A 27,504-nucleotide genomic window follows, 5' to 3' on the forward strand; every position below is an offset into this window, starting at 1 on the left:
ATGTTGTAATTATAAAACACAGCATGACAAGTAGGCTGAATAAAGGAGTTTAACTCTTTATGGATATTTTTCACATTATAATATTTCTTTCATCACTGAGTGCTGAGTGGTGGTGAGTTCAAGGGGTCCAGTGAAAGTGGGGGAAACTGACCTCTACTCCCTTTCTGTCCTTGTGCTAAGCTTCTCAAACTTCCTGAGGACTTTCACTGTCACTCTGAGACTCCAGCTCATATATTCAGTCTCTCTCCACATGTACTGGCCCTTTAAGAAGCTCCACTGCTGCACTTTTTTCCACCAGTGTGTGTTTCACTATGGCGAATGGATAAACAAACAGAGCCCAATGGGTAGGAAAGCGGCAGTAACGGTGAACGCATCTCCCCCGTTCGTTAGTGACTAACAGCAGTTAGTAACAGTCCGGTGACTGCGGGTGTGCTCTCGGCAGGGTGTGCTCTCGGGACACGGATGCTTGTCAGCGCGAATAGCGATGAAAAGAGCGAAAATAGTTTGCTCGTCCACACTGAGCACCTCGGTAGTAGCAGCCGGTGATACGGGCTAACCGTTACCGGACTCCGGACCCTTTCTTCTCTTTCTCACGGCGGTTTTTTTTTTTTAGCTAAAAATGGAAAGAGGTGAACTCTAACACAGCGACCGTTAGCTTGTAATATCACACTTTTTTTTTTTATCTTTCATTGAGTCGCTCGTTGTTTTTCAATTTAAGTCGAGTTTACCTGTCGTCCAAAATGTTGACAGGATCTAAAACCACGTTCAAAGTGAGACAAATGCTCCCAGACATCAAGGTAAGGTGATGACGTGAAGTTAGCTAACTGATGCTAACTATATTAGCTTTGATTAGTGACAGACTTCTAACAGTGTTAGCTTTAACTTGTTTTATCCCGTTTTGTGCTGTCAAATAACTGCAGACTGAGCTGTAATGTGGGTAACGCTATTTAACACACAATCTTGAGTCCTTTTTATTTGAAATATCAGTTTCACAGCAGATTTTTAAGCTTTTTTTTAAATTAAAAAAATGTATGATTTTGTATGTGTTTCCATCCCTTGTCATTGAACCTCTCTTTTCCTTCTCTCCTCTGGCACGAGCCAGCTTCAGTATGTAGAATAAAGGTCATATCGTGTATTATTTCAAGGTTACTTGTGATTTGCAAGTCAGTCAGATGAAGGTTTGAGTTCAGTTGCTTTCTCAGTGCTTTAACACCCATGTGATTAAACACCAGAGAGGCCAGGAAGCAGGCAATGACATGATGCAGGAAACACCGGCTATCATTCACTATGCAGAGCTATAAATGTGCATTCAGGTAGTTTGCAGCCTGCCTGGATTATAAATCTGCGTTTCCTCCTCAGAGATGCCTCTATGAGCCTCGTTCAGTGTGTGAAAGTGGACTGTCTCATGGTATTTTCGTTCACAAGTCAGGACGGCAGCTTTGCAGGGATGAGGCTGCAGAGGGCTGCTGTTTCTTACTGTCCGGAGAACAGAGAGATGCATATTTATTGTAAGGATGAGAATGTATATATATAATTAGAAACCTGCAGTTCCTCCTCTAAAATCCCTCTGTGAGCCTTATTCAGTGTGTGAAAGTGGACTGTATCATGGTATTTTTGTTCACAAGTCAGGATGGCAGCTTTGCAGGGACGAGGCTGCAGAGGGCTGCTGTTTCTTTCTGTTTGGACAACATTATTTTGAGGGTGAAAATCTACATTCAGGTAGTTTGCAGCCTGACTGAATTAGAAAGCTGCGGCTCCTCCTTAAAAAATCCCTCTGTTAGCCTTATTCAGTGTGTGAATGCGGACTGTGTTATAGTATTTTTGATCACAACTCAGGATGGCAGCTTTACAGGCATGAAGCTGCAGAGGGCTGCTGTTTCTTTCTGTTTGGAACATTATTGTGAGGGTGAAAATGTGCATTCAAGTAGTTTGCAACCAGGCTGAATTAGAAAGCTGCGGCTACTCTTCAGAAATCCCCCTGTGAGCCTCATTTAATGCATGAATGTGGACTGTGTCATAGAATTTTTGTTCACAACTCAGGATGGCAGATTTAGAGGGATGAAGCTGCAGAGGGCTGCTGTTTCTTCCTGTCTGGAGAACAGGGAGATGCATAATTACTGTAAGGCTACATAATGTTGCTGTCTCTGGCTGCATGCCTTATTAAAGGCCAGGGTAGTGGTGGTGAATCTTAATCACTTCTCATGGCAGGAGGCTTGCCTCATATGGGATTAAGTTGTTGTACATGGGGACAAATGGTGCAGGCGATCATCATCTCCTGTGCAGCAAACATTTGGAGCCTGTTCCAGCTGCTTTGATCGCCAGAGGTCTGAAAGGTCACATGGTGCTACAATGAATTGCTTTGAAATTCAGAAGATGAAATCCCTGCATTTCAAATGATCAGAAAGATACTGCCCCAGTTTAGGAGTACCTGAGAGGATAGGGGTTAGAAGTGCTCATTAGTTTGATAGATGGCACAAAGCAATGTGTACACAGAATGAATGTGTTTCAGAGTTTCTCATTCCTCTGGGAACAGTCTCTTGGCACCGCGTCTGTGATGCCTGGCTTTTTGTCTCTCCCTGGTTATTTTCAGCAGCCGCAGGGGGAAACGGTAACAGATGCCTTTTACTCTGCCCTCGGGTGAGGCTTGCATGTGGAGTGGGGGGTGATGTGCACTGCACAACATCTGGCTGTCGCCATGGAGACAGCAGTTGGGAGGTAGAGGAGTTTTGAATTTGATTACCTCCGAATGAGACGTGCAGAAATCATCACAGCCCCCCACCAATGGAATCCCATGTGTCCAAGTATGAGAATGTGGCTGAGCATAAGATATGGTAATGTGGAGTAGTAGGCTGTGTAGATTATGTGCCACCCACACACTCTTGTGGGTTTCTCTTCCATGAGCATGTGTTAAGACTGCTTTAGAAAAATGAATCCAATCCTGGGCTGAATTTGGACCAGATGGCTTTGCTGTTTGCATGTACTGGTGAATCTCTTCTTCTTTAAATACAGTGTAATACTCGAGCCATTTTGGATGACATAAATTATGATAGGGCTTTAACTTAATCCTTATTTAATAAGCCAGTTACTTCCTTCAATAACTGATTATTTGTTTTACAAAAAACATATTTGGACCAACAGTCCAAAATAAGACAAAGAAAAGAAGCAAATCCTCACAACTCAGAAGCTTGAATCAGGAAGTGTTCTGCACTTTGCTTGAAAAATGAATGAATAATGAAACAACAGCAGTACATACATAACGATGCTCAGGCCTGCTTCTTGACAGGATAGCAGGCTTATTCAGGCTTATTTTGGCTGTGCTTATCCCCCTGAGTTCTCTCTATCTGCATCTCGCAGCCAGCTTTGAAGCAGTCAGCATGAAAGGCACACAGCACAAAGCTCCACAGAAGCAAAAATGCCAGAGGAGGGATCATCTGAGCTCCATTCAGAGTGGCTCAAGATCCCAGCTTGATAGGAGTAGGCCAAAGCAGTACAGTCACCCACACCCGCTCCCATAGGACCCAGACGTCATGTTCACTGCCAGCTCCTGAGCTACCGAGGCTTCCACTGCTTAAACAGAGCACAACAATGGGCTCCTCTTAATGGCAGAGCAGATTTATGGTCCTGTTAGAGGGTGCATCGATCTGGCATTGGGTGATAATTAACCAGACGCACTATTCACTTGCAAAAGGGCTGAGAGGCTAGGTTGTTTGTCTGTTTGGAGTGTATGTAATGGCTCTGATAATCTCACTCGTGGGACCTGAGCTGCAGACTGTCTCGAGGTGACTGTCAAAAACATTTCATACGAGTATGAGCCGCTGAAAACGCTCAATGTTTAGCATTAGATTTTCACTTAAGCCATTTAGCTGACACTGGCATCTGCAATGATGTACTGTCAGTGAGAATGTAAGAGGATTAGAGATGCAAGTGTGCTCCAGAGACCAAGAGGAGGAAATGCTGCTGTTGGTGGACACACTGCATGTTGTGGGCGGCAGACTTGTGATCTTTTAGTAACATCATTTGGCCATTAGGCAACCCTGCAGTCCTTTAGATGAAGGATTCCTGAAACTGATATGTCAGGGCTCAACTGACAGGCATTGTGGTGATTGATGAAAATAATCAAATGTGATGGCATGTGATTTATGAATGCAGGCTAATGGAAACAGGTCCACCAGCTGCACTGGTGTCTTTTTTTGTTTGATGTTTTTTAATAATGCGGTTACTGTTATACCACGATGATAGCCGTGCTCGCAGCGTGACCCTAAAGATGGTGAGTCAGTACCTATTGGATGGATTGCCATAACATTTGATACCACTCTCTGCTGTCCCCAAAGGATGAATCCCAATGAATTTAGCGCCATCATGAAGGTGACAATTGAAGCTTTAAGTGAAATGTCTCGAGAACTATCGGATATATTGAATTTTGATCAGACATCATGGTCTTCTCATAGTCTGAGTGGGCGGAAGTTCGCTGCATAGATCAGCCTCTCATTGGGCGGAAACGAGCCACCCGCTGAAGTCCCGCCCTACCACCTCCGGTTGTGTAGCAGTTTTCAACCGTTTTCAACACGTCCTTTACTAACTTTTGCGGTGTTTGATCTTGCGGGGATGTAGCCATTTTTCTGCCATGGTTCGCGTCCTGTAGGCGATATTTTTGTGGGCGTGTTACACCTAAACCTGTTTCCCCCCCAGCAATATTTTTGCAAGCGCACTGTTGCTGTGGCACCACCCAGAACAACTGTGATTGGTTGAAAGAAATACAAGCAGCCAGGGCGTTTTTTTTCTCCAATCTTGAAGTGAGAGTCGGCCCAGCCAGACCTTTCTTTTCTTGAGAAAGGTCTGGTGAGCAAGACTAACGGATCCCAGATCCTAGTCCTTTAATTTTAGGTATCTCTGATACCAAGTTCAATCAGACATTTGTTTTTACCTAAATGTTGATTAAATTTGTATCTTGACACATTGAAATAACGTGTAGCCCACTAAATATGTGTTAGCATGCTAACACACGAAATGTGATGGTAAACATGATCAACATTATGACTGCTAACATCAGTATGTTAGCATTGTCATGGTGAGAATATTAGCATAATGGAGAGAACTGGATACAGTGTTGGAGGTGGAGCCCCATTCATTCCTATGAAAGTTACTCAGTGGTGCATGACATCTAGGGGTTCAAGGATCCCCATGGGTCTTTGAGGGAGTTCCATGTGGTCCACAAAAAATGTGGAATAGTGTATTTTCACTATTGTGAGTCTGAGTCATAAGAGCGTTTATTCTGATCACTGGTTTCACTTCCTCCACAGTAATCCCGTCAGCTGTAGTTGACAACTATAGAGTTCTTAATCATATCTAACAAAAAAACCCCTTGATTCCAAAAAGGTTAACCATTTGGCATATGAGGGCAAAAAAAGCTTGATTTCCGCTGTGTAAAATTACACGGATCTTCCGCATTGTGGGGCCCATAGAGCAAGTACACTAGAGACCTAAGCTGCTTTCACACCACTGCACAGTGACCACCTTGACAACCGCTGACCTGCAAGTACATTCCCCCAATAAGCTAAGTGTTTTAAAAGCTGTTCCTTTTGCTACAGTCCACGGCTGCGATGCCAGGCTGGTGCTGTGTTGAACAGTCAGAAGTGCAAGCTAACTTGTAGCTGCATACTGTAGCGAGACAATTGAAATCACTGACATTAACAAAGATTTTTACATATTTGGAGAATTTGCCAGTCCTCTGAAGTTTGGTGGAAATGTTATCCCAGGCCCAGCTTTTCTTCTGGTTGTTCTTATAAATTGTTAGCACTAGGGGTGTAACGGTACACAAAAATCTTGGTTCAGTGCGTACCTCGGTACACAAGTCACAGTTCGTTTTTTTCGGTTTCGGTTTTTAAAATAAAAAGTATAGTGCAGCTGGTCAGCTTTAAAGCCTGCTCAGATTCAGTTTTACTAGGAACTTACTTAGCTTTCCCACTTTGTTAAAGTGCAGTAAACAAAACATGCTTATATCTAAAGTGCAGCTTAAACAATTTTACTCAACTCCAATGGCGTTGGTTATTTCTTTAGCGCAATGATCAGGGAAACGCTCTTTCTTTTTAAACGACGACAATATCGTAGTTTGCACTAGATTGCTTTTTCTAGTCGTGCCGGTTAACGTTCAAATTCAGGTGGTGTCGCTTTAGATGCGTTAGCACGTTAGACGTGTTTCCAAGTACATACCCAACCGCTGTTCTGCAGTGCCGGCACACTGCTTTTGTCTTGTCAACTTGTTTATTTCCATCTTTGTATCTTACCCTGAAACCAAAGTGTTCCCAAACAGAGGACTTAAGGTTTGCGGGAGGGTCTTCAGGTTTGTCAGGCTCACTTGCCGTGTTGTCAAAATGCGAGAATGCGCTGCACAAAGTGAAAGCGGGGATTTACGGGACTCGGGGAACTAGATATTTCAAATGGTTCGGCTTGCAAAAATGGAATTAAAATAAAACAAAATAAAATAAAATAATATCCTGCGCCCAATAATTCGGTACAGGGTCGAGCCAAACCAAAAGTCGCGTACCGAACGGTTCGACACAAATACATGTACTGTTACGGCCCTAGTTAGCACTGTAACTCCGAGTATTCAGACACCAGCATCATCAGCTCCTCCATTTTGTCTTCTTTCTGCCTCTGTGATGCCCAGTGTTTGATTGGCCAAAGCCAGTTTGACACAGCTAGCTCAGTGCGGCATAGCAAACTCTGTGCGTGCACATGGCCGGCAACCGCTTCATACCTTTACCGCCGTGTTGGAAAACGCTTCCTCTCTGCCACCTTCCCCTCATTGAGATGAAAGGAGGCACCGAGTGACCACGCACTTGTTCATTACGTCAAATTGGCTTCAAAGCCAAGTGCTGTCCCCGGGGGCTTGGTTAGCATGCTGATGTTCTTCTAAGTGCTATATCGTAGGCGACTGAACTTGATTGAGTTTCTTGAAGATGCACTTAGAATTACCATGACCTGGATGACTGAGAATCTTCTGCTGTACAGTACAGCCCCAGAGAGCCGACTGCATGGCTGTAGACACTCAGACACTGCTTTATTTGGCTTCAGATGACCTATGAACCTTCCTGTACTGACCTTACAATCAACAACTGCACAAACATATTTGCAACTCTCCGTCAGCACTGAACACTTGAGCAACAAGAGGAGGGTGTAATGAAGACACAAACATGTTATGAAACAATGAATTGCAAATCCTCCAGCAGGGATACCATTAAAAGAGTCAGTAATTATCCGTTTGTTGTGAGTCTCAAAGTCTAGACTGATGGTGTTGTAATTAAGAGTGAATAAGAACGCAGACACTGCTGTAAATATTCCCGTGTTGCCGGCTTTCGTGGAGGGTTTCAGGATGAAATGTTTCAACAGGGAGAGCTGTGCTAATTGTGACAGGCTTTTGCAGAGTAGAAAGCGAGATGTTCACTATAGTGTGATGCAGAAATTCTCTCATTAAATATTAACTGTCTGAATTCCCAATTCATGAAACATTGATTTACTATTTCACTCTATATGTCGGAATCTGTTTCTGTCTTCTCTCTAGCTATCATATTGAGGCAAAACTGCAGCTTTTTCTGGAACGCAGCTGTTTGCAGTTTTTTGTACACTGCACCAGGTGGTGTATTTCCACTCAGGACCATATTTCACTGTGAACTGCTGATTGTATTCAAAGCATTTCTTTTGTCCCTTTCTTTGCCCTTGGGGTTTTGCTTTCAGTGGATTAATAAACTTGATGCCAGGTCTTCTGTTTCCAGCAGTACATTGTAACAGGGCTGCTTCGAAAGGAAAGACACAGTGATCCAAAAATGATTGAAGTCCTCAGTCATTTTTATGCGTGCAGACAAAAAAAATCTCATGTTATTCTGAATGGAAGAAGAGGAAACACTTCAAAGTGAGCCCCATTTAGCAAAACTAACTCATGTCCTGGTTTTCCTTCCAAGCCAGTTCATAATGCCATATGACGGTCCCCATTCATGTGAGGAAATGAAAAGCCCAATACAAACGAACGGGCTGTGAACCTTTTCAGCACAGAGTACAGTGGCTAAAAGCTAATGTGTATTTTACAAGCCCCAAAGCAGAGAATATCTTAGTGGGAGATGCTTTTAAAACGGACTCAGATTGTTTCATCATAACAACGGATGCTGAAGGTTCACAGTGTGTTTTGGGACAGCAGCAGAAACGATCTATTATTCAGTAACTGAGTCTTGTTAGGAATTAAATCATATTCTTTAGACTGTTTGTAGGTACACATTTTTGTCAAATGTCAAATAAGGCTGATGGGATGATAGCGGATTGAAATGTTAGAGTTTGGGGTACAACAGATGAGTGCTTTATCTCCAGTGTCCCTCAAAAACTCCCATTTGTTCTCTTTCGTTTCGAGTTTGGCCTGTTGTTTGAGAAAAGACAAGTATGTTCCAGACGCAGGAACAGGCACGCTTACTGCAGAAGTCTGGCCGCAGTAGCGAGGGGAAGCCATGAGCAATGGAAACTGGAATAAGCCTTGGCCACTGTCCCTGAGGATGAAGAGAGGGAGCAGAGGAGGGCAAAAGTGGGGCAGAGAGGCAGCACAGGGGAGAAATGAAAGTGATAGAGTGGGGACGCCGAAGCCACACAATTAAAGCTAAAGTGAAATGTCAGCTTAAACACGGCCCTGGAAATGTGGTTTTGGAGCGATTCATGACTCAGAGATCTTTTTAAGATTATACCTAGACATGAAGTCATTCCAGTTTTCCTTATCTCTGTTGCCTGTTGTACTTCTGCTGTCAGAGAAATGCATGGGCTTCACACATAAATGCATTTGCTTTATATCTTCCTGTCACATTTTTGCGAGTTTAACCAAGGGAGTTGCATTCATGTTACCCTTATCACATTATGTACATAGCCCAGTCTGATGTGGAGTGCCAGCAGTACTTCACCTTGTGTATTCCAGTGTTATCTAGTGAGTGCACATGCCTCACAAGACCCTGAGGCCCAAGTTTGTCAGTCTTGACAACCTTCAGAGGACAGATCTGAGACACTAGGCGTATAAAAGGAATAACAAAACAAGATCTGAGTAGCCTCTGATGTTCTTAAAAGGGGATGAGGAATTCAGCTGCGGGTTTTCTGTGGGTGTTGATGGAGAGACTGAGGGAAAGCATACGACATTTTAAAGCCAGATGGAAAAAAATGAACAATGCACTGGCAAGCAGAAACGAAGTGTTGTAAAATTTTAGTGTCCTGCCGTATAATCAAAAAAGCCTTGTTTTTCTCCTGCGGTTTTTGCTAACAGAACTTTCAGCCTTTTAATATGGCTGGTAAAATAGTTGGAACTATAACCATATTTTAAATATTTGTCATGCTGTTGGCTAATACTTGTAGTTTTGTTACAGATGCTGGAGTTGGCTGTACTGAGCCATTTGAAAGCAAGATAATACACCAGAACAACCTTGCCCATATGACATTAATTAGTGCTTGTGTTATTTTGATTGTTTTTATGACAGTGATAATGGCTCACTTAGCCCTAGTTTAATTAATTAGCAAATTAGTAAGGTCTCTTTTTTTCGGCAGTTTACATAGTATTCCACCATTCATTATTTTTACTGGACAAAATGTGAGATGTATGCATTAAATCAAAAACTATGACCTTAAAACGAAAACTTAAAGGTCCAGTGTGTAGGATTTAGAAGCATCTAGTGTTGTGGTTGCAGAACAAATCCCATACTTCCATTAGTACACTTACTTGTAGTATACTATGTGCACTATGTACTCATTGGCGTAGTGCGCGAATTTCAAACCTAACACGGCCATCGTGCACTCACCGGGATGACGACCACAAATTAGCTAGTTAGCAAACTAGCGTTAGCATTTACGTTAACGTTCGCGGTACCAAATCGTTACAGACTGCTAAATTAACCCAATAAACATAGTGCTGGCTTATACCTGACAACAGTATAGTGGTGCTTAGTGCAAAAAACACATTTGTACAATGCAGCAATGTTCATAGTCACACAGTCGTCGGCTGCTATTTCCAGTTTGAAAAGTGGTCCCTCCCCTTCCGCTACGTAGCCAAGATGGCGACCACTGAGGGCGAGAAGTGTCCATAGTTTCACACTCAACTTCTTGAGTGCACCATCCGGGTACTCATAGTGCACTGCATTTTTCCATACTCAGTGTGAATGCACCTATGCACTCAAAATATTAAGTGTAAGTAGTAAGCACAGAAGTATGTGATTAGAGACACCAATAGTAAGGAATATTATAATGATAATAACATTGAATTTATTATTGCCAATAGATGACCCTAAATCCTACACACTAGACCAGTGGTTCCCAACTGGTCCAGCCACAGGGTCCAAATTTCTCCTTTGTCATTAGTTCAAGGTCCACACAATTAAATACATTCAGTGTCATACTTGCGTTTGGCCGTGTCGTCAAGCTAGTTTATTGTCTCTGTCAAATCCATTAGTCACTCACTCTACATCATGAAACAGCACTTCAAAATAAAAGCTCTGTGCTGGAAATTCACTGTACAAAGTAAAGTGTGTTTTTTGCAAACATGACATGTTTGGACCTGCGACCCACTTTTGGACCGCCACCCACCAGTTGGGGACCACTACACTAGACCTTTAATACCATTGCCTTTAATACCATTAAGATAGCATCAGTACCACACTGCAGAATCTGTGAGTTATTGTTAAAGAAACAGCCAGACGCTCTCACATACAAAGAAAACAAACCGCTGTGAATAAGTGTGATTTTACTACCTTTTCCAGGAGCAAAGGTCCTCTTTGTTAAATGTTTTTATGGGGGGCCACAAGCTTAGAGTCTCTGGTTTTCATGAACGGGCTGCTAACACAGAATCCACCACACTGCAGAATTGTTAGCATAACACGGGCGACTGAGTAGATTCATTGTTATTGTTCACACGTCCTTGCTGACTCAAAGAAATACCAGCGTTTTGTGATCAAGCCGGTGCTTTAAATGAAACAATGATTAATAGTTTCATTGTGGGTGAAACTCAGAGCTGAATTGCTGAGAGAGACATTTTGGCGCTGTATAATGTATAGTTTTCTTGGATGTCAACTCCGGGCTGTAGCTCTATTTCTGTACTACTATAAAGGTTGTTGACCACCTGTATAATCACATCATACTCTCACTTTGCAGGCCTTGGCATATTATGGGATTTGAAGCCGATAAATGTAAATGGCCTTCACAAGGGGGGGTGGGGGGTGGGGTGGGGGGTTTAGTAGCAGAGTTAAGTGGAAGCATATGTGCTAGTAGGCTCACAGTCTGATTATAGAAACCTCTGTGGCTCTGTGGGGTTGGATTCTTGTCGGATTCTTGCTTGTAGAACAGACTCGAGTACGTGAGACTGTTATTGAGAAAGCAGGAACAAACAGCTAAATGGAAACTAAGAATCATGGAGCATTGTGTGGTTGGCTTTGTGTTTTTTTTTTTTGTCGATGAAAATGAGTCCGTTGAGACGAGCCAGGCTTTGATGAGAGAAACAGGCTGAGCCATAACTTAAATATAATCAACAAGACCAGCGGTGACATAAGGCTGTTTTTTGACAAAGTCTACAGAAAGAAAAACACATCATTTCCCTAAAATTAACACTGCCTTCAAAGTCATTCAGGATATTCAGGTTCTTGTCAGGAGTAGTAAACAAAATGTTGCATTCTGGGAGCATAAACTTACTGAATTATGTTGCTTTCATTTAAAGGAGTTTAACATTTTAGTTTCTTGATTTGGGCTGCATTATGAAATCAATACCACTTTATATCTGCTGCAGCTGGTTAGCTCAGTGGAAAAACTGATCCAGAAAAGCAAGTTCCTGAAACTACAAATGTATTCCTTTCAGGTCAGGACATGTCCTGTGTGTAACACTGATATGTGGAATAAAGATGGGTTAAATTATGCTAATTTCTGCTCTCTTACAGGAGAGGATGCTGAGTCAGAGTGGGATGAACGCAAGGAGTCGAGATGTGTTTGGACTGCGCTGCCTGCCAGGTAAGATTGTAATGTTCAGAGATATGTATGAAGCTTTTTAAATATGTAAGAATATTAGAAGAGCAGTTATTATGATGGTCACAACAGATCAGTTTTTACTTCCTACATTTCTGCTTTTGAGAAATCCACACATCGTCCACGTTTGGCAAATCCACCCACGTCTTGCATCAATCAAATAAATAAGGAATGATTCCAGCTACTATAACAATAAACAGGTTGCAGCTGAACAGCTCAGCCAGACACCAGAAATGTGTAAGGTAATAAATAATACAACACCTCACAGCATGAACTTCAATTGACAACTGCCATGCTGCTCCAGGACCAGATGAAATATCAACATTCAGTAACGCCGAGGCCGAAAGCTGCTGCTGTATTCATTGTTCTCTGTGGTTTGAATTTTCCATTTTGCACTTGTAGCCACACCTGGACCAGGAATGTCACAGCAGGTGTTTTGCCTTTGAGGCGGTAAAACATCTGCTGTTGAAAAGCTAAACTGAAAACACAAAATGGGACCAGGAGCTTCAATGAACAGTTGTGTGGCTAACGTTAAAAAGTCACGTAGCTTTATTGCAGAATGAGTGCTCAGACAGAATGAAGTTAGAATCAGCAGCAATGACTTTTTTGTCGTATGTAACTAAAGGTGTTGTGTTGCAGAGCTTACTACAGCCTATGTTTACTATGTGGTGACTAATTTGTAGTTACTGCAGAATGTAATCATTCTCTTATAAAAGCACAGCCACAAAATTACATGGAGATGCAGGATGTGCATTATCAAGCAGTGTAGTGTATTCACTGTACACTTAAATACCACTTTTTGACAGTCATGGGCTGGCTTAGTTTGGTTTGGTTTGGTTTGGCCTCTTAGGCCAGTACAGCAGGGATTTGCATCTCCATTACAACAGGGTTACCCGCTTGAAGGTGTGTCTTTAACTGATGACGGCTCATCCTGAGCAATGATGTCTAAAAGCAGCGGGCTGATCCACAGCTCAAGTCCCCTGATATTTTTGCTGCAAAAGCACAGCAGGTAAAAGAAGTTTACCTGCAGTTATTCCACAGGCTAGTTAATAACATGTCGGGCAGGAAATCCAAAGTGTGGGATCATTTTGAGAAGGTGAAGGACGAACTCAAGGTGATATGTAAACTCATCTTCATTGGTCGACTACAAACATGACGTATCATCTGAAACATGGAAGTAGCTATATGCCCATTAGCCCACAGCGTCATTAACAGGCGGCTCGCTCAGTGTGTGACGTGCACTTGTAGATAAAATATAGGCCTATATTAATGAAGGTTCATTAGTACGGTTTTGTATTTCTCTGTAATGTAGCACAGTGTTAACAGTGTTACTGATACTATTCTTTCTCACACCTTCAACTCAAACCATTGTGTTGCCCCGCCCAAAATATATAATTTAATAATTACATTAATATCATAAACATGCAGGCGACTAGTCTACTAATGGCCCTAAATGACAGTACACTTGTTTTTAATTGAAGAAAAGCTGCTATCAAAGTTAAACACATTATAAATGTTTAGCAGTAACTTGCCAGGACTCATACAGCTGAAACAGAACATAAAACAGTAAAATAAAGCAGATATCAAAAGAGGAACGAAACTCTAAACCACAGAGATTGAGTCAGAAGCTGCAAAAGCACAGAGAGCTTAACACAGAAAGATTTTTAAAAACACTGTTCTCTCTGAGAAAGTTAGGTGGAGTCTCTCTACACACATGCTTGTTTCAGGGTAAAAAGGGGAGGCGTGAAGGGTTGGCAAGATGTCACCACTACCTGCTTGGAGGTGGGTGCATGTGCTTTTGGCCGTACTCCAGAGAAGGTCCATCTCTGTCGCTGCGTGGCATGTTAAAGCTGACAAAGGAAACACAAATCAGTGTGGCGTCATTGACTGGGCACGACCAAAAGTGACTATGAAAAAAGGCCCATTATGTCAACTGTGACTAGGCTCCATCTTGTTTAGAGATCCAGCTGATATGGATCGCCTTAAACCTCTTTGCTGGCTTAAAGGTACCGAATAACAGCGCAAATTTCCCGCCTTGAACAGCCAGTGTAAAAGCAGCTAGGGTTTTGCCAGCAGGGTTAACTCGAGGTCGACACTTTTAACCCAAGTGATAATTTGCTGGATGGTTCAGGACCACAGAAAATCTCTGTTGCTGCATTCTTAATTATTTTCCTCGCCCTGCCCTGCTCATATTCTTGTGTCAGCACCACCCTGCAGGAGCTTTTCATAAGAACGACAGCAGACCCAGACCAGAGGGCCCAGATCTTTAACCCTGCATATCAGCAGTTACTCATAGCACTCTTCACCAGAGCAGATTTAGTGTTAATGAGTGTGTGGGTGTGTTAGCAGGGAGTTTATGAGGTGGAGAGATGACTCCTTGACCTGTTTCAGACTCAGCTTGCCACCTTATGACTGATATCTCCTTTTGTCACAGTGTCATTTTGTACATTTTAAGCTTTGTATGTATCTCTTACTTTTGAAAAGGTTTTTTTTATGCCTGTTGTTTTGACGTAGGATCTCGTGACCTTTTACACACACAGACATCCACATGCGTAATTATACACAGACAAACAATGCACACACATTCATGTATGCACACGTATTCTTCACAAACGCACACACTTCCTTCCTCATTTTCACTCACTTCATGTCAGCCTAATTTGTTTTCCAGCAGTGTGTTTTCATCAAATACTTTCCAGACTCGACTGACAACACACACACACACACACACACACACACACACACACAGAGATCCTATTCTTAGCTGTTAACATTTCACTGTGAAATGTCGACTGTCTTTACTTCACATTTTTCCCTCCCGCTGGCTTTCAGCTTCATCTCCATCTCCAACACCACCCTACTGTTCCCCTACCTCTCTCTGTCTTCCCTTTCTCTCCTTCTCCACCTCCATTCCAGGCAGATTAGAAACACAGCTGTCCATGAGAACCAGTCCTATATTAAGAGAGAAGAAGAAACATGTGTATTGGCAGCGCTGTTGTGTATCTTTTTTTTCCTCTGTTTTCCATTGAGACCTATATTAGCTCCACCGTGAGCTAAAATTACTTACAGTTAGCCTGCTGTAAATGTATCATTTCATTTTATTTTGGACGTTTTTCTGAACCGATTCAGATTTCAGACAGGGAAATCTATCCTTTGGCTTTGTGTGCGCTCTGCAGAGTAAGTGTTGAGACAATTTGTGAGAACAAGTCCACTTTCAGACACAAAGGAGTTGCGAGTCAGTGTTACCCCACCAAGTGAAAGGGCTCACGTTGCACCTGTGGACTCCCACTCTATCACCCTCTTCTTCTCCACAAACACACACAAATCAGATAAATGTTTGCAGAAGTTGATCCATTCTCCCCGTAGTTAACAGACAGTGCTTGGTGTCCTCTGCGTTCTCATGTGACACCGCAACACAGGAGCACAGAAACCGAGCCGGTCTGTGGGAGGGCAAACGGGTCAGAGCAGCTCCGGCAGCCATAGGTAGATCATGTACCTTTTCAATGCTGCAAGTGTGGGAGGGGTTATACTGTCCATTCACACACAATGCCAAGAGTCCAGGACCCCCTTCAGAGCAACTTCACATTCCCCTTTCTCTACAGTCTTATGTTACTGTGGGATTAAAAGGCTGTCAATCAGCTTTATCCCTCGTTGATTGATGGACAAGAGAGCATTCGTATACTTGGGTTTCGATCTTGAAATTGGAAATGGTATTAAATTCTCTTAATGTGTATGACTTTAAAAGGATTTTTTTTGGCTTATTGTCCTGGAAAAAAAGAAACATCAAACAAGATTTTTGGGCGGAAATCATGTTGCGGATGATCAGTATGTCTGGAGATATAGTAGTAAGTGTGGTTTTTACTGGCTAGCAATTACAGTGTAACCTGCATTCAAGAGCAGACAACTTTAAAGAGACTGACCTAGTGAAGGGAAAGGTTGGACAAGATGTTTTGCTTTTGTTGTTTCACATAACAAGCCAACCTAACATGGTTGTCATTATGAAACTGTCACTGTTTAGGGATGTTGCACACGAAGGTTAGTGGTTTTTGGTTTTCTGTGCAAGAGCAGTCTTCACATTTTATGCTGTGTCAAATTTTAGGGAAGACACCAGACATCGAGGGCTTTTCTCACAGTCATCGATACAGAAAATGTCCTTATCAACTGTTAATTTGTCGAAAACGACTGTAACCCTAAATTTAACCTGACATAATTTATTCCTGGTCTTTACTCATCCTCCCAGTGGGTTGAGGAGGGAAGAAACCTTTTCGCTCTGCATGCATCTCAGCTGAAAATGAGGAACAAATGTGGATGAAAACAAATAAAACAGAGGCATGTGGTTCAGATCTCTCTCAGCTGTATTTTCTCAGGCTGATTCTTAAGGTCGCTGTCTCCTCATATCCGAGTCACAGACCACAACGTCAGCAGAAGCAGTTGAAACATTAAAGGGGAAGTTCAGATTTAAACTTAAAGCTATAGTGCCTAACTTCTGTCGCCTCCCAGCGGATAATGCGTTATTACAACTAATAAGCCAGCGGCACTTCCATGTACACAGAGTAACACTCGCCAGTCGCCACACACCGTACACAGAGTAACACTTGCCTTTGTGGTAGGATCCACTTCTGAACCGTGTCTCAGCCGCTTCTCTGCCATGTTGCTTTCTCTTTCTACCTGCGCTCTACCTCTTGCTATGACACTCTCCGCTCTCCCTCCCCCTCCCTTCTTGTTGTGAGGAAGCATTTCCTGTGTGCCAGTGCGGGAATGTCGCCGGTCGACACCCATACTAAAAATGATATATATTGAAAAATACCGCGAGATGTTAGAGGAGCCGATTGGCTTAATCAGCATTGTGTCATCTCCTCTAGTAGTGGCTTGGGTGAAACGGACATTTACGGACCTGAAGAAGTTACGCACTATAGCTTTAATGTGGAAAAAAAACAACTTTTATTTATGCCCAACTCCGTGTTAGGAGTGCAAAAACATTAAAATACTTTCAGATTGTGCAGAAAACAACAACTAGAAGTGGTCTTACAGGTGCACATGTTCCTTAACAACTTCCTGAAAACTATTGTCAATCATTTTTTTCAGTATTTGAATTAAGGCTGGGTAGTATCGACTGATATTATCCAGTACCAAGTAGTATTAAGACATCTCTTGCATTCCTTCCTCTTTGCTCCCGGGTGTCTGATCCCGGACAGTCCCAACTCCGTGCTGGATCAGCAAACTTTCTGTTGCTGCCATCTCCGTCAGTTCAACGTCTGCCTTGTTAGCACAAGCTAACACAACAGCAGTGGCTGACATCCAACACAGAACTGTTAAATAGACCCACCAAACTCACTCTGACACAGAAATGAATTGACACAAATATTGCGGTTTCACAGAGTTTATATTGTTATCAGTCAGAATGACCCTTAAAGGAATGACAACAGAAGCATTATTTTTGATTGAATAAATGTTTTATTACTATAATTGAAACTTTTGTCGATGGAAGTACGTGTAAAAAGTCTCCCGCTTGGGAACAACTAAAATGAAGGGAAGGTTCTCCATCCAGTTTCCTTTTCAGTATCATAGATAAGCAAATGTACACGGTATGATAACCGTCAACATGTATATCATTTGCAACACTAGTATAGTAACATGGCTGTGTGATGCTAGCAGTTAGCCCTGTCACTGTGTTTGCGTGCAGCTAGTCTCTATATACAGACTCTACATTCAGTGAATGTAGAGTCTGTAGGCAAACCCCGGAGATCTTGCCTCCGGAAGAAGAGCGGAAGAGCCCTGGTTTCCGAGTGATATTGATCAATCATGTTTGAAACAGCTGCAGTTGTTGCCAGGTTAAACGGTCCGTGCGGTGAATTAACGAGGCGGAACATAATTGGCGTCACTGCAAACTCTGAATCCATCGCAGTGGTTCAGCATATTTACTTATATGTAAACGGAAGTCAGAAACGGAAATTCGCCTCCTCCGCCCAAATCCAACTGGAATGCCAAAAAATCGGGGGTCTGCCCCCAGTCTGCCGGAAGTCAGACGCCGAATACAGCCGATGGGTTCCGAGAATGGCGTGCAGCTAACTCTTCTGCTGTCCCCAGTGCGGAGCTCACACTCCTGCAGCAGCAGCTACAACCCCTACAGTGAAGTGCGGCATATTTGATAGAGTTGGTGTCTCAAAATCCTAAGATGCCACCAAAACGTTCATAAGTATGGCTTTACTTCACGCAGCTCCACTCACATCCGTATTGAATTAAGTCATTGGAATTGGTGTCCCATTAAGGGTACTGGTATTGGTACTAGTATCTTAATTTTTTAAACACTCAGACCTAATTTGAATTGAACTCATTTCCTCTACTCGACAGCAAGGAGGCCTCAAGTTGTGGTTTCATTTGAAGCTATACTTTTCAAATAAAGATAAGAAATACCACTAACTGCTGGGTTTCAGTGTAATAAAACTATGTAATGCAGCTTTATTTTCCTCGACACAGCGTCTCTTGTTAGTTTCGCCCTTCTGATCCTAAGTTGATGTCACTGCCATCTGTAGAGCTGCAACTGGCACTAAAGAATCACAGCAAACACAGGGAATCTGAAATCAAACAGTTGTGGTCAGTGAGTTTTGTCTGTTGTATGACAGTTGTTCTAATGTGTCTTACTGCCTGCCATTGTTGCTGCTACTGTTTTATTGTTCGTAATAGCTGTGATCCAGCTAACTACGGGCCACACCCACGGCAAAAGGCGTGTGCCAAACAAATATCCCAGAATATCCCAAACATCAGTGGCATATACACACAGGGTTGCAGACAGGACACAGACTGATGGTGTGAAATAACCTAATTTATTATCTTAAAATAGTGGATGGTCTGGCTTTAATCAACGTGAAAGCACACTTGTACTGTGTTAGTACAGCAGACATGGTTACACTCTGTAGCTCTCCAGGAAGCACATAAAGATTTTATTTGATTAAAGGACAACTGTCTCGTAAAACACCTTCACTTGTACAGCTGACTCATTCTGGGCTGAACCACCTGCTAGCACTAACCTCCTAAGTCTCACCAAAGAGTGTAAACAGGCCCTGAAGCCTCTGCTCCCTGTCTTCCTCTTCTTTCTCCCTCAGCTCTCGATTCTTCAGGCAGTACAGGAATGTACTCGGCTCTGTTGCGCCCTGGGGAGACATTAAAACAAGGCACAGAAAGCCACAGATTGTCCTCTTGAAAGACAACAAGGGTTCACTTGTGTCCGCTGATACTAAGCATCTTAAATCTCTCTCGCTAGATCATGTGTGGTCGGGTTTAATTGATAAGTCCAGCCTAGGGCTTTAATGCGTGGTTTTGGAGGCTGAAGGGCATAAGCATAATCATAGAGCACGCCCTAAGATTTAAACTCCTCTTGTGCAATCAGCAAATTATGGTGTTGGAAGCAAAGGCTCGTCTTCCTCCTTCTCTCACAGTATAAACAAGTGTTTCATGTGTAAAAATGGCTCCTTCCTGTTTGTGCTTTTGTATCCCCCAAAACATTCTTAAAGCTAAGAGGACTAAGTAGCTGCGACTCTCAGGCCAACAGCTCCACTGTCATTTTCAGTTTAAGGGCCGAGCGAGTTCCTTCCACATGTGCAGTGAAGGAATTTTGTGTTTCCTCAGAGTGTTTTTTCAGTTTCGAGGAACCAGGAGTCTTTCCCCGTCTTTTTCATGGTCTTGTGAGCGAATATGAAAACATTTGCCTTGCCATATGTGTCTGGGCAAACACTCCTCTTGTCGTGGACAAAAAGGCCATTTTCACCGCGTCTGCTTTATCCTCAACTCTGTTGCCATGGAAACCCACAGTCTAGCTGGCAAAGGCTTTTGTATTCCTGCGGGAGACTGTTAAAAATGTGCTGTCTCACCGCTGTGTGTGTGTGTGTGTGTGTGTGTGTGTGTGTGTGTTTTGCAGAAACTGTTTTCTTTTTTTTCCCCCTTTGAGAGTGTTCATGCACATCTGTGTTTGTGTGTACGAGATTGTTCTGAGTGAAAAGTTTGTTTTCGGAAGCTTTTGTCCTGGAATTTCAGATGCTTCTTTAACCTTGCTCTCCGCTGAGGAATGATGAGGATTCATCTCAGTCTCAACTAAAGTTGTGCAAATTTTATGGTTTGGTACGATATGACACAGGGATGTCATGGTTTGGTACATTTTCAATACAGAAAAACAGAGTAGAAATATCCTTGAATTTTAAATGCATAATTTATTAAGACTAACATCATAAAGTATGATTTTTTTTGTACTTTGGACAATTGTGGCACTATACCTGATTGTTGAGTGACTCATCTTCTTCCTAGCAGCATATGAAACAAAATCAGTTCCTTAAAAAATATTACATATAGTATAGTAGTCACTAGTCTCGCTCTCCAGACCTTTCTCAAGAAAAGAAAGGTCTGGCTGGGCCGACTCTCACTTCAAGATTGGAGAAAAAAACGCCCCGGCTGTTTGTATTTCTTTCAACCAATCACAGTCGTTCTTGGCGGTGCCACAGCAACGGTGCGCTTGCAAAAATATTGCCGGGGGGAAACAGGTTTTGGTGTAACACGCCCACAAAAGTATCGCCTACAGGATGCAAACCATGGCAGAAAAATGGCTACATCCCCGCAAGATCAAACACCGCAAAAGTTAGTAAAGGACGTGTTGAAAACTGCAGCCGGAGGTGGTAGGGCGGGACTTTCAGCGGGTAGCTCGTTCCGCCCAATGAGAGGCTGATCACCCACTCAGACTAAGCAGTCACAAACAAAAGAATCAGTTCTGTTTCTGAAATGAAAGAAAAATGCCTTTGTTTTTTCTTTTTTAATTCATTTGTAAATGTATAAAAACTAACACCATAATTTGTGCTTTTGGTTGTTTTGTATAAAGCAGGAATTACACTCTGGCTGGCTCATGAAGGAATATTGTAAAGGGGCTCCATTGCATTAAAGGGGAAGGTCACCCATCTTCAAAATTCATATATTTTACTCCTATGGTCTCAGAAGGTACAAAAATAATAGTCAAGATTAACAATTCTCCCCCAAATCCAAAACTAGAGTGCTACAGCTCAAATGTGTGATGTCATAGGGTATAAAGGCTGGAGCCGCTCCATAGACAATGAAATGGGAAAAATGAGAGAGCATCCAGGGGAATGTTTAAAGTATACGCGAACACTTTCTGTGGGTCCACAAAATCAGGCTCCCAGTCATTGGGTATGGCGCAAACTTAATACCTGTTAAAGATTTGCTTCTGTGTTGTCTGGCTTTGAGAAAGAGCAGCTCATGTTCACAAGTATTGATTAAACTTTCCTTAGACATGGAAATAACACACTGGAATTCTGGATATAGGTGGTGTTCTCCTTTAAGCATGTTCGTAAAGCCTGCACTTTCTACTACAGAGTAGAGTCTCATATCTGGAGCAGTAAATGTTAACCACAGTGATTTCCTTTGCTGTGTTTGAATCAGTTATGAATGGCTGCCTGAATGCTGTGGGGTTAACCTTAGCGTTCATCTAGTTCCAGTCACAGACACACTGGGGTGAAGTCGTCTCTAGTCATCATCCTCATAATTCACAGCGCAACCAAAGTGGCTCCAAACGCCAAACCTGTATGTTAATGGAGAATCTTCTATTTCTGGTCTGATTATGGTGTTAATAACCACCTTGCAACGAGCTAGCTTAGCATAGCTGCCTCTCAGTGTGTCTCAGTGTGTCTCAGTGGAGTAGAATGTTTTGGTTTGGGGGTGGGAGGGGCAGACAGCATGTTGTCTGTTACATCATGTGGGCTGCAGCAGCACTGGAACATTATATTAAACGCTGTTTAAGCTGTATATGTTTTTTCCAAATGTAATGGCATTAGATCAAGAAATCGCTTGGATTTTATTGCGCACTGAACTAAAAGCCTTGTACTGAATGGTTCAATACGTGTATTGTTACACCCCCAGTCAAATATTTAATCTGCTGTTAGAGCTCAGTTTTCTGTATTGATATTTCTGAAAATCCAAAAGCAGAGATTAAAGCTTTCATTTCAAGTAGCTTCTGCAGATGACATCGTGAACCTTTCTACACCTGACTAGATGAACACACTATTTGCTGGACTCTCATGGGTCTTTGCTTAAACTGTAGTTAACAGCTGTTATTTAAAATTATCACATCTCTCATGAATTATCCACTGAGTTATGTCTCATAACACACAGCTTTTGAATCATTCATTTTATATTTATACCAACTACCTGTAACCATTTAAGAGTTTTGATATCCAGCTGTACATTAGATAAACAAATACTTTGATAGATCTTTGACTCATATACAAATTTAAATGTATTTACCAGCAAACCAGACTGGTGTAATGTATTCAGAATTGTTACAGTCACCAGTAAGATGGCGTTTTTGTTATTCTTTCTGCTCCTCTCTGCCCATCCACTGCCGCCTGAGGACAGTAAGCAACAACTTGACCTTTTTGTTTGAAGGTGTTTGTTACGCCCACTCCCAGTAGCTTACACAGTGAACTTCCACGCTGCTGTTTCTTTGTCTGTTCTCTTCCTGTTATGTATCCTCACTTGAGCCCCCCTCCCCTCCCCTCCGCCCCCCACCCTTTATACACCCTCAGTTATGCAATTTCGTACAAATCTGAAAACCCTTGACAGACACATTACCCACGAGCTGCATCCTGTAACCTCTGCGCTACATCCAACTCTTGTCCCCACCAGGCGAGTGTGTACTTCAGAGAGCTGTCATGGTGAGGAAGAAGCTGACCGCCAGGGAAGGAAGAGGTTGGGTGTCTGGGACCCTTTTCTGTACCCACTTCAGAGTGGCCTTTGTGCCTCAGGACAGTCCCAAACCTGACGTGAGTCACTCTCAACTGCTGCACTGATTAAAAATACCTGCACTTATTTTCTATTATGATTTAATAATAATGATGGAATTGTCTCTTTAAAGGATGACATTATGAAATTTATTAGGAACATTTAATGCCATGCAAAAACTGTGGGTTTTTTGTTACATATTGGTTTTTTTTTTCTTTAAATCACATTGATGATGCAGGACAATGCAGATCCAGTGCTTTTAGGAGATCATGACGTGGCTTTGGCTTCCATAGAGAAGGTTGTGGTCGGTAAGTAAAACCTCATGGCCGCATTGTCACTCCCCATCACTAAGAGATATTTTAATGAATGCAATGACTGGAGATTTATTGACTGCTGTTACTCTTATGTGACACTCACAGACTAGTATACTGTACATCATGCCTTTTGCTGTGATGCTGCCGGTAATGCTACTGCTAACAGTGTGAATCCATAAGGGCTTACAGTTGTAATCCTTAAGATTTCAGCCCTGATTGATTTGGCGATAGCTGTGGTTACTATGGTAACAGCAAGTGAGGTTTAATACAACAGCAAACACACGCTGAGCAGATAATTTGTCAGAAATATAACAAAAGACCAACTCTTTGTTTTCTGTTTTTGTATTTTTTAAATTGTAACAACAATCTGATTTCATGCTGCACACAGCACAATATATTACTACGCATTACAAATTAAAACCACTATATAAAGAGGTGTTTTTATTGCATAAAAATGCTGACCATAAACGGCATCAGAAATGGTGTTTGATTGCATTCAAATCTTAAGGATTATAAAGTGGCATAATAGTCCAAACAAGATGTTTAAATTGCAGCAATAAAAACACTTTCCTGAGATAACAGCTAAAATGTAATCATGCAAAATAACAACTTAAAATAGCAAATACTGTATGTTTAATGTGCATGTTTTGGGCATCCTTGTAAAGTTAGAGAAGCATACTTTACTACAGGTATAACCTACACACTGTAACCTCTACCCGAGGGTTCTTTGGCTCTTGACCCATTTGTCGGTTTAATGTTTAATCAGGTCCCTTTTCCCCTCCTGTGTTGCAGTGGGCCCCAACAGGACCAAGCTGGTGACGCCAAACTCCTCGCTGAAGTTCACTCCAGAGGAGCTTGTGCTCTACTGCAGGGACCTGCGAGTCATCTGCTTCCTGTTTGACCGCCTCACTCCTGACGCACAAGTCATAGAGGTGTGTGTGCATGTCTTGGTTTTAATAATTTGGTGATCTAATTTTTAGCATGACTATGTCTTACACAAAAAACAGAAATATGCAGACAACTGCTCATTTTTATAGCCTCTAAAAACACTTTTCTGGATTTGTTTTTTGTTATTTAATGCTGTTCTACATTTTAAGTAATTTTTCTGATCCCGATGTGAATATTTCAGTGTTACGCCTCTTTATAAGCAATTTCCAAATTCTTCTCCTGCAGATTTGTGCACTTGGGTTGCTAAATATTTGCATGTGACTGCATCTTTTGGGGTGTGTGTCTGCATACTGGCTCAGATTCAAAGCTCTGGTTACTGTCATGCTGTTCACCAGTCCTTTCAGAGCCTAAAGACTCGTGCATCGAGAAGTTGATCTGTACCATACACCAATGATCTGTCTCTGCAGGGCATTGATGTTGAAAGCTGACGACCTTTGTCATGCTGATGGGCTCACTGTGGTTTCCCTCCTCAGATAACCTACACCATCGCCAAGACCTACCAGCCTCCCAAACCGGGGTCAGTTTTATCTTTCCAGAATGCTGCCCTTGGGAGTGTAGGTGAGTGGATTAATGTATGCATCCTCATGTATACAGCCATGCAGTCCCTCCCTGGCACTGATACAAAACCTCATCAGTCTGTCAGTCTGCCTTTCTCCCCACAACTGTGTTGGGTCCTCACAAACAAAGAGAATAATGTCACGTAGCTTAATTTTTCATGATGTCCTGCTTAAGTTGGCAGATATCTGGAAAGGCAAACAAAAAGGCAAAATTTGAAAATCCACCCACACTCACACAGTAACCCAGGGTTTCACATACATAGATTTATTTAGTCTTATTTCATTGTTCAGTTACACACAGCTCACTCGCTCAGCCCCTCCTTGCCCTGCTCTCTATTTGTTTATCAGACTAGAATTAGCTCAGTCCGCCTCGCTCCTTGCTGCTGTGGACTGCTTGTCGAGGAGGAAAGCAGGCAGCAGCTCTGGAGACGGAGCTTTGGTTGGCGGCTGTAGCATCTCAAATTCAGCCAGTGCAAACCCCCCCACAGTGGGCTGGAGGCCTGCAGCAGCACCAGCTCTAACCTGTGTAACAGCAGCAACAGAAAGCTTGCTAATATGACAGGGAGTGAGGCGGAGGACACACTGTGATTCGAGGATCTAGCTAACGTTGGCTACATAAATGTGCACTTAAAGCCGCAGACGTGAGCCTTTTACTCCAGTTAGCAGAGGGCTAAACTATTAGCAACATCTTTCCATCTCTGAAACACTTCGCAGATATTAACGTATTGTTTCGTTTATTATCAGACTTTTTGGTAAGTCTGGCCTCCTTTTGGGGGGGCATTGCTTTGCAGTGTAGACAGTGGTTGCCATTGTTGGAATAGCAAATTTCTCTGCAGGACTCTCCACCATTGAATCAGGCTTTCATAGAAAAGATGTGCATGCACACCTGTATTTGCAGAGCAGCAATTAGAGTCGACCTCTCTCTGAAATGACTGGGAATTGCCAAGTCTCCTGTCAGGATCTAGATTTTCTAAAGTCTGAAAACAGACTGCAGAAGTCTCATGTTCCCTCAAACCACCTGATTTACAATATGCTCAAAGTTTATTGTGGATTTTTTTGCCCAGTGACACCAAAATGAAACTGCTTACCCCAGCTTTAAATGTAGAGAGTTGTATAATTTAAACCTAATCCAAATTATCTTGGTATATTCTCAAGATAGGTGGGACATTAATTAATGTTTCAGGCACTATTGTACTTCTTGTGTATCTGTTTGGATGTTAATGACATGAAAATGATTGAGATGCAGTGATCTGAGGTATTTACTGGTAAATGTGTCTGTCATTAATCTTTTTCCTCTGTAATGAATATTCATAGAAGTAACAGCTCAGTGAAAGTGAGAAGTGAATGCCCACATGAATCAGAGAGGCAGCATGAATGTGTTAGTCACATGCTGTACTTGCTTTCTAAATCCTTTAAAGTTTCCTCCTGATGTGTCTCCATCAAGTCTCTTCTCACTTTCGTCTTCACCCGCTCTCGCTCCAGGGACACAATGTACCCAAAAATCACTGTCATTTAAACACGACTCCAACTCTGTTTCATCTGTTTTAGTTTCTGCCTATTTCCACTTTCTGCTGTACCATGAGAACATGATGTTACAGCTCTGAAGACTGGAGGAAATATTACACAGGAAACATAATGGTTTCTGTGCAGACCATAATGATATATAAAGCTCACATCCTCTCGCGTTGGCAAAATTAGAAACATTCTCGTCTAAGATGACGCAATGAAAATACTGTCCTTGAAACCATGCCCAGATGTGAGGAAACCTCTGAGTGGTTTGAAGGCGAGGCTCAATAAAATTTTCATGGGCTGATTCTGACAGTGATTGAAAAGCTTAATTTATGATACATTAAACAACCATAATTAAATGTAATAGTCTGCTATCAGATAGAGGGAATCCAACTCAGCTCAGTGAACAGGACACACTGCACATCTCACTCGCTCAACAAAAACTCGCTCAACCCACTGACTCTTCAACTCGACCATATAGAGTAATATGAGCCCGTCTGTACAATACATTATGCTATGTTGGAGCTACGCCAGGCTGACCAGGCTGTGGATGACTGTCAGCTGTTGGATAAATAATGCAAGCCCCCCCCTCTGAGACAAGTCACTAGATGACCTACAGTTCAACTCTGCCCCAGGGGTCAAGTGTGTCTGGTGCGTGGTCACTGCTCGACGACATCACTTTAAAGGTCCAGTGTGTAGGATTTAGGAGCATCTATTGGCAGGAAGTAGTGCATAATATATTTAATATTCATAATATCAGTCTTCTTTCAGCATTGGCAGTATACAAACAAAATCGGGGAGTGCAGCAAAATGCCGCCTACCTACTTTTGTTCATACAGAATGCGCCTTTTTCGGGGCAATGGGGGGTGTGAGCAAGTAAGAAAACGTGTAGCTCAGCGTGTGACGTAAACAGTGACGTGGGAGGGAAGCCACGGCTGGTCAGTCCTTCGGCGATTCTTTCATAAGTCGGCCCGTCTTTCACCATCCCTGTCATCTGACGGTTAATGGTCTCTTCATTTGCGAGGACAAGGAGGGCGCACAATTCCTTGTCTCCCCAGCTGCTCATCTTTACAGTGTCTATCAGGTTTGCGTTTCCCTCTTGTGACTAGCTGCTTGCCAATTCCTGCTATCAGCTGTTTTCTGTTTATCTACCGCCAGTGGGTCGCATGTGCGGCGTCATCAACAGTTCCTCCTACAAGTCATCAACAGCCCCTCCCGTTGCGGAAGGCCGCCTCGGTCTGTTTAAACTAAAAGGGTTCGCCAATATGACTACCCTACGAGGCGGAAAATTGGGCACCTCAGATCAACTCGCCAATCCGGCTCTGTGTGTCTAAACGCTCGCAGCTTGCCGGCAATTCGTGGTAAAGATTATTTAGTCA

At 42.6% G+C, this 27,504-nt stretch overlaps 1 protein-coding gene across 1 annotated transcript in view; it reads left to right on the forward strand.

Moving 5' to 3' along the window:
* The first annotated feature begins 309 nt into the window (after positions 1-309).
* mtmr11 (myotubularin related protein 11) overlaps positions 310-27,504 on the forward strand; it is a 51,057-nt gene continuing 23,862 nt past the window's right edge. The window contains exons 1-6 of the mRNA XM_049582915.1: positions 310-797; positions 11,937-12,006; positions 22,702-22,838; positions 23,036-23,105; positions 23,904-24,043; positions 24,533-24,617. Coding sequence (XP_049438872.1) covers positions 741-797; positions 11,937-12,006; positions 22,702-22,838; positions 23,036-23,105; positions 23,904-24,043; positions 24,533-24,617 — 559 coding nt within the window. The 5' untranslated portion in view covers positions 310-740. The remainder of the gene's footprint in view (positions 798-11,936; positions 12,007-22,701; positions 22,839-23,035; positions 23,106-23,903; positions 24,044-24,532; positions 24,618-27,504) is intronic.

This window comes from Epinephelus fuscoguttatus, linkage group LG8, assembly GCF_011397635.1.
Source record: "Epinephelus fuscoguttatus linkage group LG8, E.fuscoguttatus.final_Chr_v1".
NCBI lineage: Eukaryota > Metazoa > Chordata > Actinopteri > Perciformes > Serranidae > Epinephelus > Epinephelus fuscoguttatus.